The sequence below is a fragment of the Muscardinus avellanarius genome (genome assembly GCF_963383645.1).
Source record: "Muscardinus avellanarius genome assembly, chromosome: 9".
NCBI lineage: Eukaryota > Metazoa > Chordata > Mammalia > Rodentia > Gliridae > Muscardinus > Muscardinus avellanarius.
Window position 1 is genome coordinate 35794310 of NC_137795.1, and position 13547 is coordinate 35807856.

At 40.0% G+C, this 13547-nt stretch overlaps 1 protein-coding gene across 1 annotated transcript in view; it reads left to right on the forward strand.

Moving 5' to 3' along the window:
- Window positions 1–4512: 4512 nt before the first annotated feature.
- The window catches only part of AGMO (alkylglycerol monooxygenase), a gene marked incomplete at both ends in the record, with an annotated part of 213673 nt that continues 204638 nt past the window's right edge, over window positions 4513–13547 (forward strand). The window contains 4 exon segments of the mRNA XM_080701179.1: window positions 4513–4549; window positions 4552–4583; window positions 6358–6493; window positions 10381–10579. Coding sequence (XP_080557305.1) covers window positions 4513–4549; window positions 4552–4583; window positions 6358–6493; window positions 10381–10579 — 404 coding nt within the window.

Here is a 13547-nt window from a genome sequence, read left to right on the forward strand (position 1 = left end):
TTTCCAAACTGTCTAATGCTTTTCTGTCAATTTTAGTTGAATACTGGTTGCTGTTAAGTGAACAAAGATCAAATAATTACACAAAGTATATTACCAGTAGTCTTTTCTTATAATAATGTCCTAATTGAGGAGATGCTTTCCTCTAAATGAATCGAGATTCAGATATTTCCGAGACCCAGATACATTTCAATTTAAGGCATTATCATTTTATCATGTGGATGCCAAATTTCAAGATGCTGGACCTCAAATTATACATAGGATATGTACCCATCTCGGTAAAATAGTGTGCCTGAAAAAGACCTTAAGCCTAAAATGCTCATTAAAATATGACTGGGATTGTAATCTGATTAATATGGTTATAAGAATTTGCTTTCTCTTAAACATCTTTGTTTTTTTGTGTGTAGAGTTGGCACGTATTATTTCTAAAATCTTAGAAATAAACTTAAGATGGTAATATAAGAATAGGTGTCTAGTCTGATCCTCAGAATGTGATTCTAAAGATTAAAGAAGAAGACACAAGAGGAGGAAAAGAACTAGATCGATTCTAGAGTAAAATTTGGTAAAATAAATATCCCTTCATGTGGAGAAGAAAAGACAGGAGAAATGGCAGCACCAAGGAAATGTGAAAGATTTCTTTTTTATGTAATTTCTTTTTTATTGTACTGAGGATTGAACCCAGGGACATTCACCTCTGAACTGTACCTCAACCCCTACTTTATTTATTTATATTTTGAAACAGGGTTTTATTAAGTTGCTTAGGGCCTCGCTAAATTGCTGAGGCTGACTTTGAATTGCAATTGTTCTATCTCAGCCTTCCTTGTGCTGAGATTACAAATGTTTACCACCATGCTTGGCTTATACACATCGGTTTTTTTTTTTTTTTGGTTGTTTTTTTTTGGTTTTTTTTTTTTTTTTTTTGCGGGTCTAGAGATGGAATCCAGAGGCATTTGACCTCCGAGCTATATATCCCCTACCCTATTTTTTATTCTTTTTTTTATTTATTTTTTTATTTTTTGCAGGTCTGGGGATGGAACCCAGGGGCATTCAATCTCTGAGCTACACCCCCTGCCCTAATTTTTATTTTTTTATTTTTGAAACAGGGTCTCACTGAGTTGAAGAGGGCCTCACTAAGTAGCTGAGGCCTTCCACGAGCCGTGATCCTCTGGTCTCAGCCTCTCGAATGCTGGGATTACAAGGGTGCGCCACCACGCCCGGCTACACATCTTTTCTTGGAGAAAAAAGAAAAGCACAAAAAGACCTGTATTTACACAAGCAAATTGAGAATGGGGGTGAGGTGACAAAGTAGTTGAAGATTATGGTTTTGAATATTATCCCCAGAAAACTATAAATCATTTTAGATAGAACTGTTTGATAAAATGAAGAGTTTTAAATGAAAATTAAATTTAAAGAGAAGTAAGGTTTAAAGATAAGAAACGGCCATAAAATAGAAAATGTCAAGAGAAGAATTTTTTAAAATAATATAATTATAGAATTTGAAGCAAAATCAGAGAGATGAAACAGAGAAGAAAGATATCCAAAAGGTAGGCTTGAGGAAATCAGAGTGTATTAGAAAATGGAGATGAAAATAGAAGAGACAATATGATGGGCATGGAAGTCAAATAGAATCTAATAAATGGATAAATCACATTTGTGATGAAGTGTTAAAAATACAAATAAAGCATAAATAGTAGACAAAAGTATGATGGCAAAAAAATTCTGCAAAGGAAGATTTGGCAGTACTGGAAACTGGAAACTAAGTAAGCTCTAAAATACTAAGCTAATAACTAGGAGGAAAGGGGCAACAGGAAGAGGTCGAGTTATAGATAGGGCCCTATAGTGAAGCAATTAAGGTGACCAATCAGAGGGTATGGGATAGGGGAGGATGGACCCTCTTTAAAACACAGGAGGTACATAAACCAATGTATCAAAGTTAATCACCAAACAAGCATGGGATCAAGGGAGGGGGAGGGAATGGGATGGGGACTGGATGAGGGCTAATTGGATGATGTGTGCTTGTATATCCTCTCAAGTCTTGTATTCCAATGTGATATATGATTACAATGCACCAATAAAAATAAATTAAAAAATACCAAGCTTCATCTCCAGCCATTTTATTTTATTTTATTTTAACTATGTGACAAAGTCTTATTTAACGTTCCTGGGCTGGCCTCAGACTTGCAATCCTCCTGCCTCAGCTTTCATAGTAGTTTGAATGACAGGTACACACCACTAAGCCTGCCCTGTGCCCTATAGCTGGAAGATGCCAGTGGCTTTCTGTACATATTAATCTCTGGATTATCTGTTTATTCCTTCTTGGCCTTTTACTTTTATCATTTTTGTGATTAATTCTTTGTGTCAAATTTTCTCTATTTTAATTATTTAAAATTATTTTTTACTGGTTGATGTATATACAGAAACACACAAACACACACACACACACACACACACACACATTTCACAGCAGCTTCTAGTTTAAAAAAGCAAAGAAAAACATTATATGACTGTATACAGAAGGAAAGAATATTCCTGATGAATTGCTAGTTCCAAGAAGAAAGGCTGCTGTAGCCTATGGTAATATGGCCCATTACAATACTGATAACCATTCTTTGTTGGAAGAAAATATAAACATTATGGCAAAGTACCTACTAAGAGGAGAGCTTATCCCGTGAAGCTGTAGGAAAGGATGTGTGTGTATTGAAGGAGGATGGTGCTATCTCTCTTTTTACATACATCTATGTTATTTGTATTTTTTTCCTGTCATGAATCCCATTATAATTGCAAAAATAAAAATTAAGAGCAAGTAATACTTAGCTTTTGTTATATATTTATATCTATGTGTATTTATCTGTAAAGAGAACTTTCTGAAAGAAAAGAGTTATTTTATAATATATACTTTGAAGTGAAAGTTTGTTCCATCATGATTAAGAGTTTGAGTGTGCCATCTTTGCTGATTTGCAGTTTTGTTAATAAAGAACATCAGGTGAACTTTAAAATCTGCACCCAACTGAACTGAGAAACTGTCGGGCTCAGGGGTACACAGAGTGTGACCTCACGCATGTGCACACACAAGCACATGCAGCTCACACTTCTATCATTGTCATTTCACTTATGTGTTTTGAGTTATGACCACGTGTACATAGCCCATGTTACAACTTTCTGATTGCAGTTACCATTTCTGCAATTCTTCCAAAGTCTATATCCACACATAAATTTCAGATCTATTTCAATGCAAGCAATATATTTTTAGTAGTATTTATGTCTTAACCATCTAATATATGCAAATGTGCTACCATTTTTATTAGGCCCTGAGTTCTTCCCTTGTGCCTAACCAACGATTTTTGAATATTGTACACTAATCCTAATTTTCTTATATGTCCTATGGTTTTTATTGCACCATTTTATCTAGTATGGTGATTACTTAAGAGCACACATATCACAATATGGCAAAACGGAATATGCATATCCTAAAATATTAATAGTGCTTCTGCATGCTAATTTATTTGTTGCTTATCTATAGCTTCCATTTCTCTAACTCTTTAAAATCATATATTAATAATTTTATTAATACTGTGAAATAAATTTTTATTAACTCTAATCACATATTAATTTAGATAAATCCATAAAAAATTTTAAAGATAACATGGTAGCTAAATTTCTTTTGAGTAAAAGGCTGAGGCTATTGTGGTAAGCACTTCACATTCCTTGGTGATGCAATAGATTTGGTACCCTCTAGTCTACCTAACATGTGCGATCACTCTAGCTCTTTCTGGAAAATAGAGATAAGGTTTTCTAGCAACATCTGGAAGTTTCTTTACTCACAGGGTCCCCATATGTGCTCAGATAAATGTAGATTATGCAATAAGCTAAGTTTCCCTAAATTGGTTTGCAAACATGAAGCCATTATTAAGTAGAACACCATGATCCTTCACAAAACAGGATTTTCTAAAGATACGACAAACTTAGATACATTGGTGAATCTCAAAAGGAGGAGAAAAATTTAATTTTTCTCATGTGCTCTGTCTCTTGAACTTTCACCCACTTTTTCAGAGGAAACTTTTACCCATTGTCACCTGGGTTTTTTTTTCTTTCCCCTTTCATTGATTTTCCAAGGCATAATCCGTGGTTTTCCTTTTCAGTGGTTGGGGTATGGGGTGTGTGTGTGTGTGTGTGTGTGTGTGTGTGTGTGTGTGTGTGTGATTGATTTGGGGGTGATTCCTCCCCCCATATACCATTTCTGGGACCGTGCCCATTGAACTCTGAATCTGTTCTTGATCCTGTGCTTTCCTGTCTGTCCATGCAGAATCTGCTGTTGGCTGTGCTCTCTATGGAGCTTTGTTTCTAGCTGTTCTCTGACAAAGGCTTGTTCTGTGCTGCACATCTTGTTCTCTTTGTTCAGACTCTGGCCTCAACCACTGAAATCACAAATATTCTCCAGCTGAGAGTCAGACAAGAGCAGAAATGCAGAACCCAGAAGCCTAACAGGATGTTTCAGTTTCCCAGCGCTTTCGGGTGATGTTTTACATGATGAAGCCCAGTGAAACTTTATTCCAAACTTAAGAGAGGTGCCTGATTACAGAAAAATGGTGAAACTATATTGAAAGAAGATCTCTGGCTCTTTTCTTAGAAGTAATGTCAACATATCCTGAAGATTTGTTCACTTTTATTCTTCAAATTATTACATTCTACTAAAAGTAATTCAATTTCTTAATGGCATGAAGCAAAAGTAGAGTTTTACTTGAATTGAGTTTCCATATAACATTCTTTTCCTATAAATCCTCTTTTACTGTCACTCTAGAATATGATAAAAAAAATTGGTATCCAATTTTCTTGGATACCATGGCATTGCAAGGTTAGCTGTTGGAACTCATTTTCAAATAGTTATACCCCATCAGTAAACTTTGTAACAATTTTTTTTTAGGATGTTTAACTCTTCTACCACCTCCAGGCAAGTATTTCTTCTTTAATGTAGTAGAGTAGTTCTGCAGAATTGGGGATATGCAGCTCAATTTAGTCCAACTCTGACTTCCTAAGTTTGAATTTGAACCAAGTTTTCTTTGAAACTCAAGTTTTCAGAGGCACTTCTCACTTCTGGCTTCTGACTATGATTGGAAGTGGAAATATCCAGAATTAGAACTTGAATACTGAAGTTCCCCACCCTGTCAAAGTTGTTCCTACAACACTTACCAGCTCAGGCCAGAAATAGAAATTAATGACATCAGAGAGTATGTTCTTGGGAATTCAGTTTAGAAAAGTGAAACTCACAGTCAGCTTTTAAATGAGTGAAACCCATATTATTTTCAAGATTTGATACTGCTGTTTTTTGATTTTTAAAGAAAAAATATCCCACTCATTTCTTCATAAATTATTATTATTTATGTGGCAAATCACACCTAGTCTAATACTCAGTCATCAAAAGTACAGCCTTAAAAGTAACTATTATGCTAAACAAAATAAAAACTGAATAAAACTTGGATGGTGTTTTAAGCAAACATGGAAAATTACCTTATTCTCTAAGACATTCATAAGAAAATGGCTTGTTCTTATTGTTTCAATGTCATTATTAGAAGCACTTCTAGTAATTCTAATTTAAAATCTAGAATTGAATGCATTTGTGAAGAAATCCTCTTAAAATGAGTCTAGCATAGTTACATGTAGATGATAAACTTCTGAGTATTTAACTTATTTTAGATGTATATTTTGGAACCTGGTATGTGTCCTTCCTACTTTTGTTATTTGCTGGCACAATTATGGCTATATTTCATTTTCAAATTGGATGATAGAATATGAATGAATGTTTAGTGTACAAAATATATTTCTTTGCCCATTGGGTAGGAAATAATTGTCTAGTATAGATGTTTAATATATCATCTCTCCCTGAGCCTTCCAGTTATGAGAGGACTTGCTATATGCAGGTACAGCAAGACATTAAAGACTCAAGAGTTCAGGGTTATATGCCAATCGAAGCCTCTATTAGCTGGTCAGAGAGGTGGTACCCACAGCACAGAAGTTTGGCTGTAGGAGCATGTTGGGGCCAAGCAGCAGGAACCTTTTATACTAACAAAGGACCAATCAAGTCCTTACACATTTCATATTAACCCAATCACCACACAAGCTACTGCAAGCAAGCCAATTACACAAGCCAAAAAGGCATTAGCTGGGGGCTAGGGCAGGAACACACAGCTGCAAGCCATATATGGTGATTACTGAGACCAAATAGAATGTTACGGTTAGCCAGATCCCGTTTGACCAGAACCACCTGTTTTAAACCTTGCACAAACAACTCTACAAAATGGCAGGGGAGACAAAATGGAGTTACTTTGGTTTCACATTCCCCCCTGTTTTTTGTTATTCATAAAGCAAATCTTTGGTTTATACTGTGTCCTGGTCCTCCATGATGGCCAGATGACTATATTGAGTTCGGAGTACCGTTACCTTTATTGCCTATATGCAATTTTGTATGTAACCAGTGAGGCAATTGATGAGACAAGGGACTGTAAGTACAATTAGGCAAATTACTCGCACAGGGCCCAAAAAAGGCAGAAGCTATGGGAGCCATTCATGTAACCCTGTCCATAGAATACCCAGCTGACTGTTTTCCTTCCTTTTTTCTAAATTATCTTGTAACTGTTTAATCATATCCTGTATAATACCAGACTTATTGGCATAAAAGTGACATTCTTCTCCTAAGAATAAACAAACCCCACCTTCTTTTCAGTAAGAAGATCCAAACCCCTTCTATTCTGCAAAACCACCTCGGCAAGTGAATCTAGCTGAGCTTGGAGAATACCACCAGCAGAGCAGGAGGATGTTTGCATAGGAAAAGTTATTGCAAATGTGTTTGGTGAATAAAGAGGGGTAGCCCGAGTACAGACATTTGCTACACTCTCAACATTTAGCCCTGATAAGGCTGTTGAGGGCTATTACAATCAAGATCTTAAAGGTCTTATCTTTAGTGGGTCTGATTGTCGGGGCACCTTCCAGGTCATGTTCTCCCTGGGATCCAAGTCTGGAGCCAGCTTTATGTGTGCCTAATGTACCCAGGCCGATTTTTCAGCAACCTTAATGGAGGTTGGCATGATGAGAATCTCAATCCAGGGACTGGTCCATCGAGGTTCTAAAGAGGAAGGCAGTTTATAAACACTTGGTCTCCAGGTTGGAAGGCATGGAGCAGTTGTGTAGGCACCTCCTGCTGGTCTTCTCTGCTGGTGGCCATTGCGTTTCAGATTTCAGTAATGATTTTATGCAAAGCCTGTGATGAACTAAGCAAATCCCGATTAACATTTATTTATGTGTTTTGATGTAACTTAGGCAGTATCAGTGACGGATATCCAAATAGGATTTCAAATGAAGTGATTCCCTTTACATAAGGAGCACACCATACCCGGAGGAGGGCAAAAGTGAGGAATTCTACTCAACTACCACCAGTCTCCAGAATCAGTTTAGTGAGGAATTCCTTGAGGGTTCTGTTCATACTTTCCACTTGTCCTGAACTCTGGCGTCTATAAGTGCAGTGGAGCTTCCAGTCTATTTTAAATAAATTAGATAAGTCTTTTGTAACCTTGTCCATGAAGGCCAGGCCATTGTCAGACTCCACGGTAAAGGGCATGCCAAATCAAGGAATGATTTCTAAGACTAACTTTTTTGCTAATACCAGGGTGGTCTCAGTCCTAGTGGGAAAGGCTTCTACCTATCCTGAGTAGGTATCAACAAAAACGAGGAGATACATGTACTGATATTTGCTAGGCTTTCCCTTCGTGAAGTCCACCTCCCAATGTTCTCCCAGACAGGTACCTCTTAACTGATGGAATTTGGGGGTGGCCCCATGGTGCCAGAAATTTATTTGAACACAGATCAAGTATTTTGACACAGTGTCCCAAATTAGCTGCCGTATCTTGCTAATGTAATAGTCTTTTTTTAGGAGTTCACAAAGCTTAGTCTCTCCCAGGTGAGTAGAATAATGGACTAGGGTTCTTCTCAGGACCTTGGGGATATAAATTTGTCCATTTGGCAGCATAGCCCATCCCAAGCTCAAGTCAATCTTTGATTCCTTGTCTTACAACTCCTTGGCATTCTGTTCTGAATAGTGTGGGCATGCTGGGAGATGGCATTCTGGAACTGCAGAATTGGTAATGGCCCCACCAGGTTTAGGGCCCCTTTTGCAGTTTGATCAGCCAAATTATTTCCCTGGGCCTCAAAGGAATTATCTTTCTGGTGACATTGACAGTAGATGATGGCCACATTTTGGGGGACCCAGAGGGTCCAGAAGTGCCAGAATTTCAGAGACAGTTTTGATGTCATTCCCCCCTGAAGTCAGGAGTTTCTGTTCTTTATATATAGACCCATAGACATTGTCAGTGGCAAACACAAAGCAACTGTCTGTATAGACATCAATGATCTTGTTTTTGGCATATTGAAGAGCTTGTGTCAGAACAATGAGCTCTGTTTTCTGAGCTGAAGTCTCATGTCCCAGTGCCTGTGCCCATATTACCTTAGTAGTCATAACCACAGCTGCTCCTACATACCTGATATCATCCAGGATGAAGCTGCTGCCATCTGTGAAGAGGTTTTCATCTGGCTGATCCCAGGGCAAATCTTTCAGATCTGGTATTGTCTCCTGGAATGTCTCCAGGGTCATCAGACAATCTTGTTCTGGAGCAGTATCGGTGGCACTGTCCGGCAGCAAGGTGGCTGGGTTCAGAGCTGAAGTGGCAAGAAATTTAACTATGTACATCTAGTAGTAAGATCTGATAATGAGTCAGTCAGGCATCGGACACTAGACTCAGGGGGTGGGAATATGAGAACAGCTTCCATGGCATGTGGGTAAATTATTTGAAGTTCTTGACCCATGCTAATTTTGGAGCTTCCTTCATCAGAAGGGAAGTTGCCGCTATAGCCCTTAGGCAGTTGGGCCATCCTGAAGCCACATGTTCTAGTCTCTTGGAGAGGTAAACAATTGGCCTCTTCCAAGGTCCCAGACTTTGAATGAGGACCCCTTTCATGATCCCTCCCTTTTCATCCACATACATTTGAAAAGGCTTCTTCAAATTTCGGAGGGCCAAGGTTGGTGACTCAGTCAAAGCTCTTTTTAGCACCTGAAAGGCCTCATCTTCAGCCTTTGTCCATTGTATCTCCTCTCTCTTTCCTTTTATGGTTTCAATTTCTGCATACCCTAGAATCCAAAGCCTACCATATCCAGCAGCTCTAAGAAACTCATGGATTTGGCATTTTGTGCTGGGTTGCGGGATTTCTGTAATAGCCTGGATCTGATCTAAGGAGAGGCTCTGGACTCCTTCTTTAAGTAAATATCCCAAATAGGTGACTTGTGGGCAGCAGACCTGGGCCTTTTTGGTGGAGACTTGATACACTAGTTCTTGAAGTGTCTCCAACAGGTTCAGAGTTGCCTTGTGGCACTTAGACACAGTCATAGCACCAAAAGCAAATCATCTACATACTGAGGTAAGACCCTGTAGATGACATGGCTTGGTAGTAGGAGGCTGAGAAGAGTATAATATATCTCCTGTATGGGCATGCCTAAAAGGCTGTAAGTTTTGGCTTAGTGCCTCATCAAACAGAATCGGTGAGTTTTTAAACCCCTGGGCAGCCTTGTCCATTTGAGCTGTCCTGAGAATCCCCACTCAGGATCTGTCCATTCAAAGGTAAAGAGAGGCTGACTCACCTAAGCCAAAGGTAGACTAAAGAATACATCTTTTAAGTCCAGATAATTGTTGATATAGGTCGGTGGTAGGAGGCTGAGAAGAATATAGGAATTGGGCACAGTGGGTTGTCAGGTTTCTATTCTTTTGTTTACTTCCCTCAGATCCTGGACCATTCAATAGTTGTCAGTGCCCAGCTTTTGTACAGGCAGTAGAGGAGTGTCCTATGGAGACTTGCGCTGGGTTAGAACACCAGCCTCGAGAAGTCTATTAATATGTTTAGTTATTTCCTTCCAGGTTTTAAAATGATCAGGTATTACCTTATTATTATTGGGGTGACATAGCTGGCTAACTGAACCACAAGAGGGGGTTGAGGTCTTACCAATCCTGGGGAATTGTCTACCACCCAGCTCTGAGGGACCTTAAGTTTTAGTTCAGCCAAAAGAGTAGTCTGTTTTTGTTTATCTAATTTACTCAAAAAGTCATTTAACAAATATTCTTCCCCCAAGGGAAAAGTCACTAAGGTGTATGACAGGGCTTGCCAGCTCAAAGAAGCCTCATCCCCTTGGAAGAAAATGATGGCCTGAAGTTTCTGCAACAAATCATGCCCCAGCAAAGGGTAGGGACAGTTTGGAATCACCAAAATTTAGTGGTGATCATCCCTTTCCCTAGGTTAGAAATTCTCACTTTTGTCCATGGATAGTTTTTCCTGTTGCTCCCTGGATAGGTACTTTATCCTTTGACAAAGACCCAGAAGGCTGGATTAGAACTGAGACAGTGGCACCAGTATCCACCAGAAAATTGACAGTTGTGCCCCTTATATCCAAAGTTACCCTGGGCTCCCAGGGGCGCATTATAAAGGAGGCTCGACTTCCTCAGTCCCCTTCATTTTGGAACTGGAGTACAGTTGTTGGGCCCTTCTTTCTGTTAGAACATTCATTTTTCCAATGGTCCTCCTCCTTACAGTAGGCACACTGATTTCTTCCCAGCTGAGGTCTTTCCTGGGACCTCTGTTTTCCTTTAGGGAGAGCCTTCCTTTTTGTAACTAGGGGCTGTCCCCAAGCCAGAGAGGAGAATTTTATCCAAGCACTTTACTTGTGTCTTCTGCGGGGGGGGGGGGGTGTTCCTGGTTATTGAAGATTTGAAGATTCACTGAACAATTTCTACTAATTCTGATAGTACTTTACCCTCAAATCTTTCTAATTTTTGTAACTTTTTTCCCTATATCTGGGGCTGACTGAGAAATGAAAGCCAGATTTATGGCCCGTCTGTTTTTGGGGGCCTCAGGATCTATGGGAATGTAAAAGTAGTAGGCCTCCAGAAGGCTCTCCAAGAAAGCACTGGGTGCTTCTGAAGGGCCTTGGACAGTTTCACTCACCTTGGACAAATTTGTGGGCTTATGGGCAGCTTCCTGGACCCCTTGCAAGAGAGTCTGGTGGTACCAGCCTAGAGACTTCTTACTTTTATCTTCACTGGGGTTCCAACTGAGCCAGGCACTTGGGAAGACATTCTCTAATCAGGCAGGGCCAGCAGTAGGATGGCCATCAGGGCCAAGGACTGCTCACCGCCCCTCGTGACAGACCTCCTTGCATTCTTCATGGGTGAGTAGAATCTGGAGGAGCTGCTGGCAGTCATCCCAAGTAGGCTGGTGGGTAAAAAAGACAGACTTGAGGAGGGAGATGAGACCCTGGGGGGACTTGAAGAAAGAAGAGTTTTTGTTTTTCCAGTTATATAAGTCACTGGTAGTAAAAGGCACATAAACATGAAGGGACTGGTTGGTGAAGGTGTCTGAAGTAAAGGAAAAATGGGGTCAGGCTGAGGGCCGGAAGAGGATCCCATGTGGGTATGGGTAGGAGAGGTGAATGAAGAGGACATGGAGTTGAAGGATGAGGAGGAAGCTTATGGTAGAACAGGGGCAGTAGGGGGAGAAGGTGGATATGGTGGGGGAAGGGAAGGGTAGGGAGAATGAGTGCAGGGGTTCAATGATTCTTCAGGTGACGGTAATACTTCAGGAGACAAATGGGTGAAGAGAATTTCTCCTTGGTCTTTGGATGAGTGACCAAGATAGAAGTCCTGAAAATGAACAAGAAAACATTGAATAACCATTGGATATTGGGAAGTCATGGACTGAGTCTGACCCATAATTGAAAAAGGGTATAAAGCTGAACAAAACAAGAGCACAGATTAGGATGAAAACAAACCACAAAGTGAGACTTAGGACAAACACAGAGATACAACAGATATTTGAACAACATGGAAGACTAAATAGTCTTGACAGATGGCTGGGATAACGTATCATCCCTGGAATTGGAGTAAGTGGCCACATCCAGCCTGTCCAGACTCCCTAGATGGTCGACCTACCATAAATCCAGGCGGCTTCACCGGAGGGCATCTGATCGTGGACTCAGAGTGGCATCAGGAATGTCTTCTCAGGGGTTCCTCTCTAACCCCTTGGCCAGCCCAGAGGAACATGAGAGGAGGAAAAATTTGATTTCCACTGGGAACTCTGTCTCAAAATTCTCACTGGGGCTTCCAAAATGTTGTATGCAGGTATAGCGAGAAATGAGGAACTTGAGAGTCCAGGGGTATGTGCCAATTGAAGCCTTTATTAGCTGCCCAGTGGTGATACCTTCAGCACAGAAGTTTGGCAGTCGGGGCGTGCTGAGGCCAGGCAGCAGGAACCTTTTATACTAACAAGGTCCCAACCAAGATCTTTACACATTTCTTATTAACCCAATCACGATGCAAGCTACTGCAAGCAAGCCAATTACAGAAGCCAAAAAGCCATTAGCAGGGGCCTAGGGCGGGAACACACATCTGTGAGCCATATATGGTGATTACTGAGGCCAAACAGAATGTTACAGTTAGCTAGATCCTGTTTGACCAGAACCATCTGTTTTAAACCTTGCACAAACAACTCTACAAAATGGTGAGAGAGACAAAATGGAGTTACTTTGTTTTCACAGACTTATCAGAAAAGGCAGAATAATTTCATATCAAACATAAGACTATCCCTTCTCTGCAAATTTCTTTGCAGGCAACTACATTCCCCCCCCCCCCCCCTCAATGCTACTTAGACTGGCTCTCAGCTGGATTCTCAAAGGAAACTCTTCAGGTCAGTTGGGTGACTTTTTAACATCATTATCAGCTGGTATCCTTTCTTGGCTTCCAATATAAGATAACTGGTTTAGAAACAATGAATGGGGGGGGGGGGACTACAATGAAATGTTCCAAGCTTGAAGAGAAATAAATCTATTATATAGAGAATTGTTTTTTTCCCCACATATGTTCCCGTATTTAGTTCATGTCACTATTTAAAACTTTATTATTTTGTTCACCATTAATTTTCTGTATTTATTCTTAAAATACTGCCTTAGATATTATTTCAGTTTATTGCTGAGTTTCTTGTCACCCCCTTAAATTTTATACCCAAAGTAAGTTCTTCACCTTGCCTTACAATAGTCCCAGCCCTGAATTATAACCTTGTTTTATATTGAAAACTATATTGTGCATCACCCAGATTCACATAGGCAGCCTTCTGACCCACAGGCCTTCCCCAGTGCAGGTGATATAAGTCTCTAGGCTATTACAAAGGTAGCCTAGTTCTATATCTGGTATGGTCCACTGGGAGCCAAAATTTTCTCCTGAGGATCTGGTGGAAAACCTTCACTGATTCCATATTGCCCTAAAGAATAAGTACAAATCCCTTTCCTACACCACAGAGTGCTTTCTCTCTCTCTAACTTTGCTTTGGTCCTAACCTCTCCTGTCTTTCTTTGTCTTTATTCATCTTGCTCTTCCTCTTGGCATTGCACACATGGCCTAGGTGCTTTGCTCTGCCTGGAATGCCTTTTCTTGGGCTTCCTCCCACTCATTTCCTAGGTAGAAGCAAACA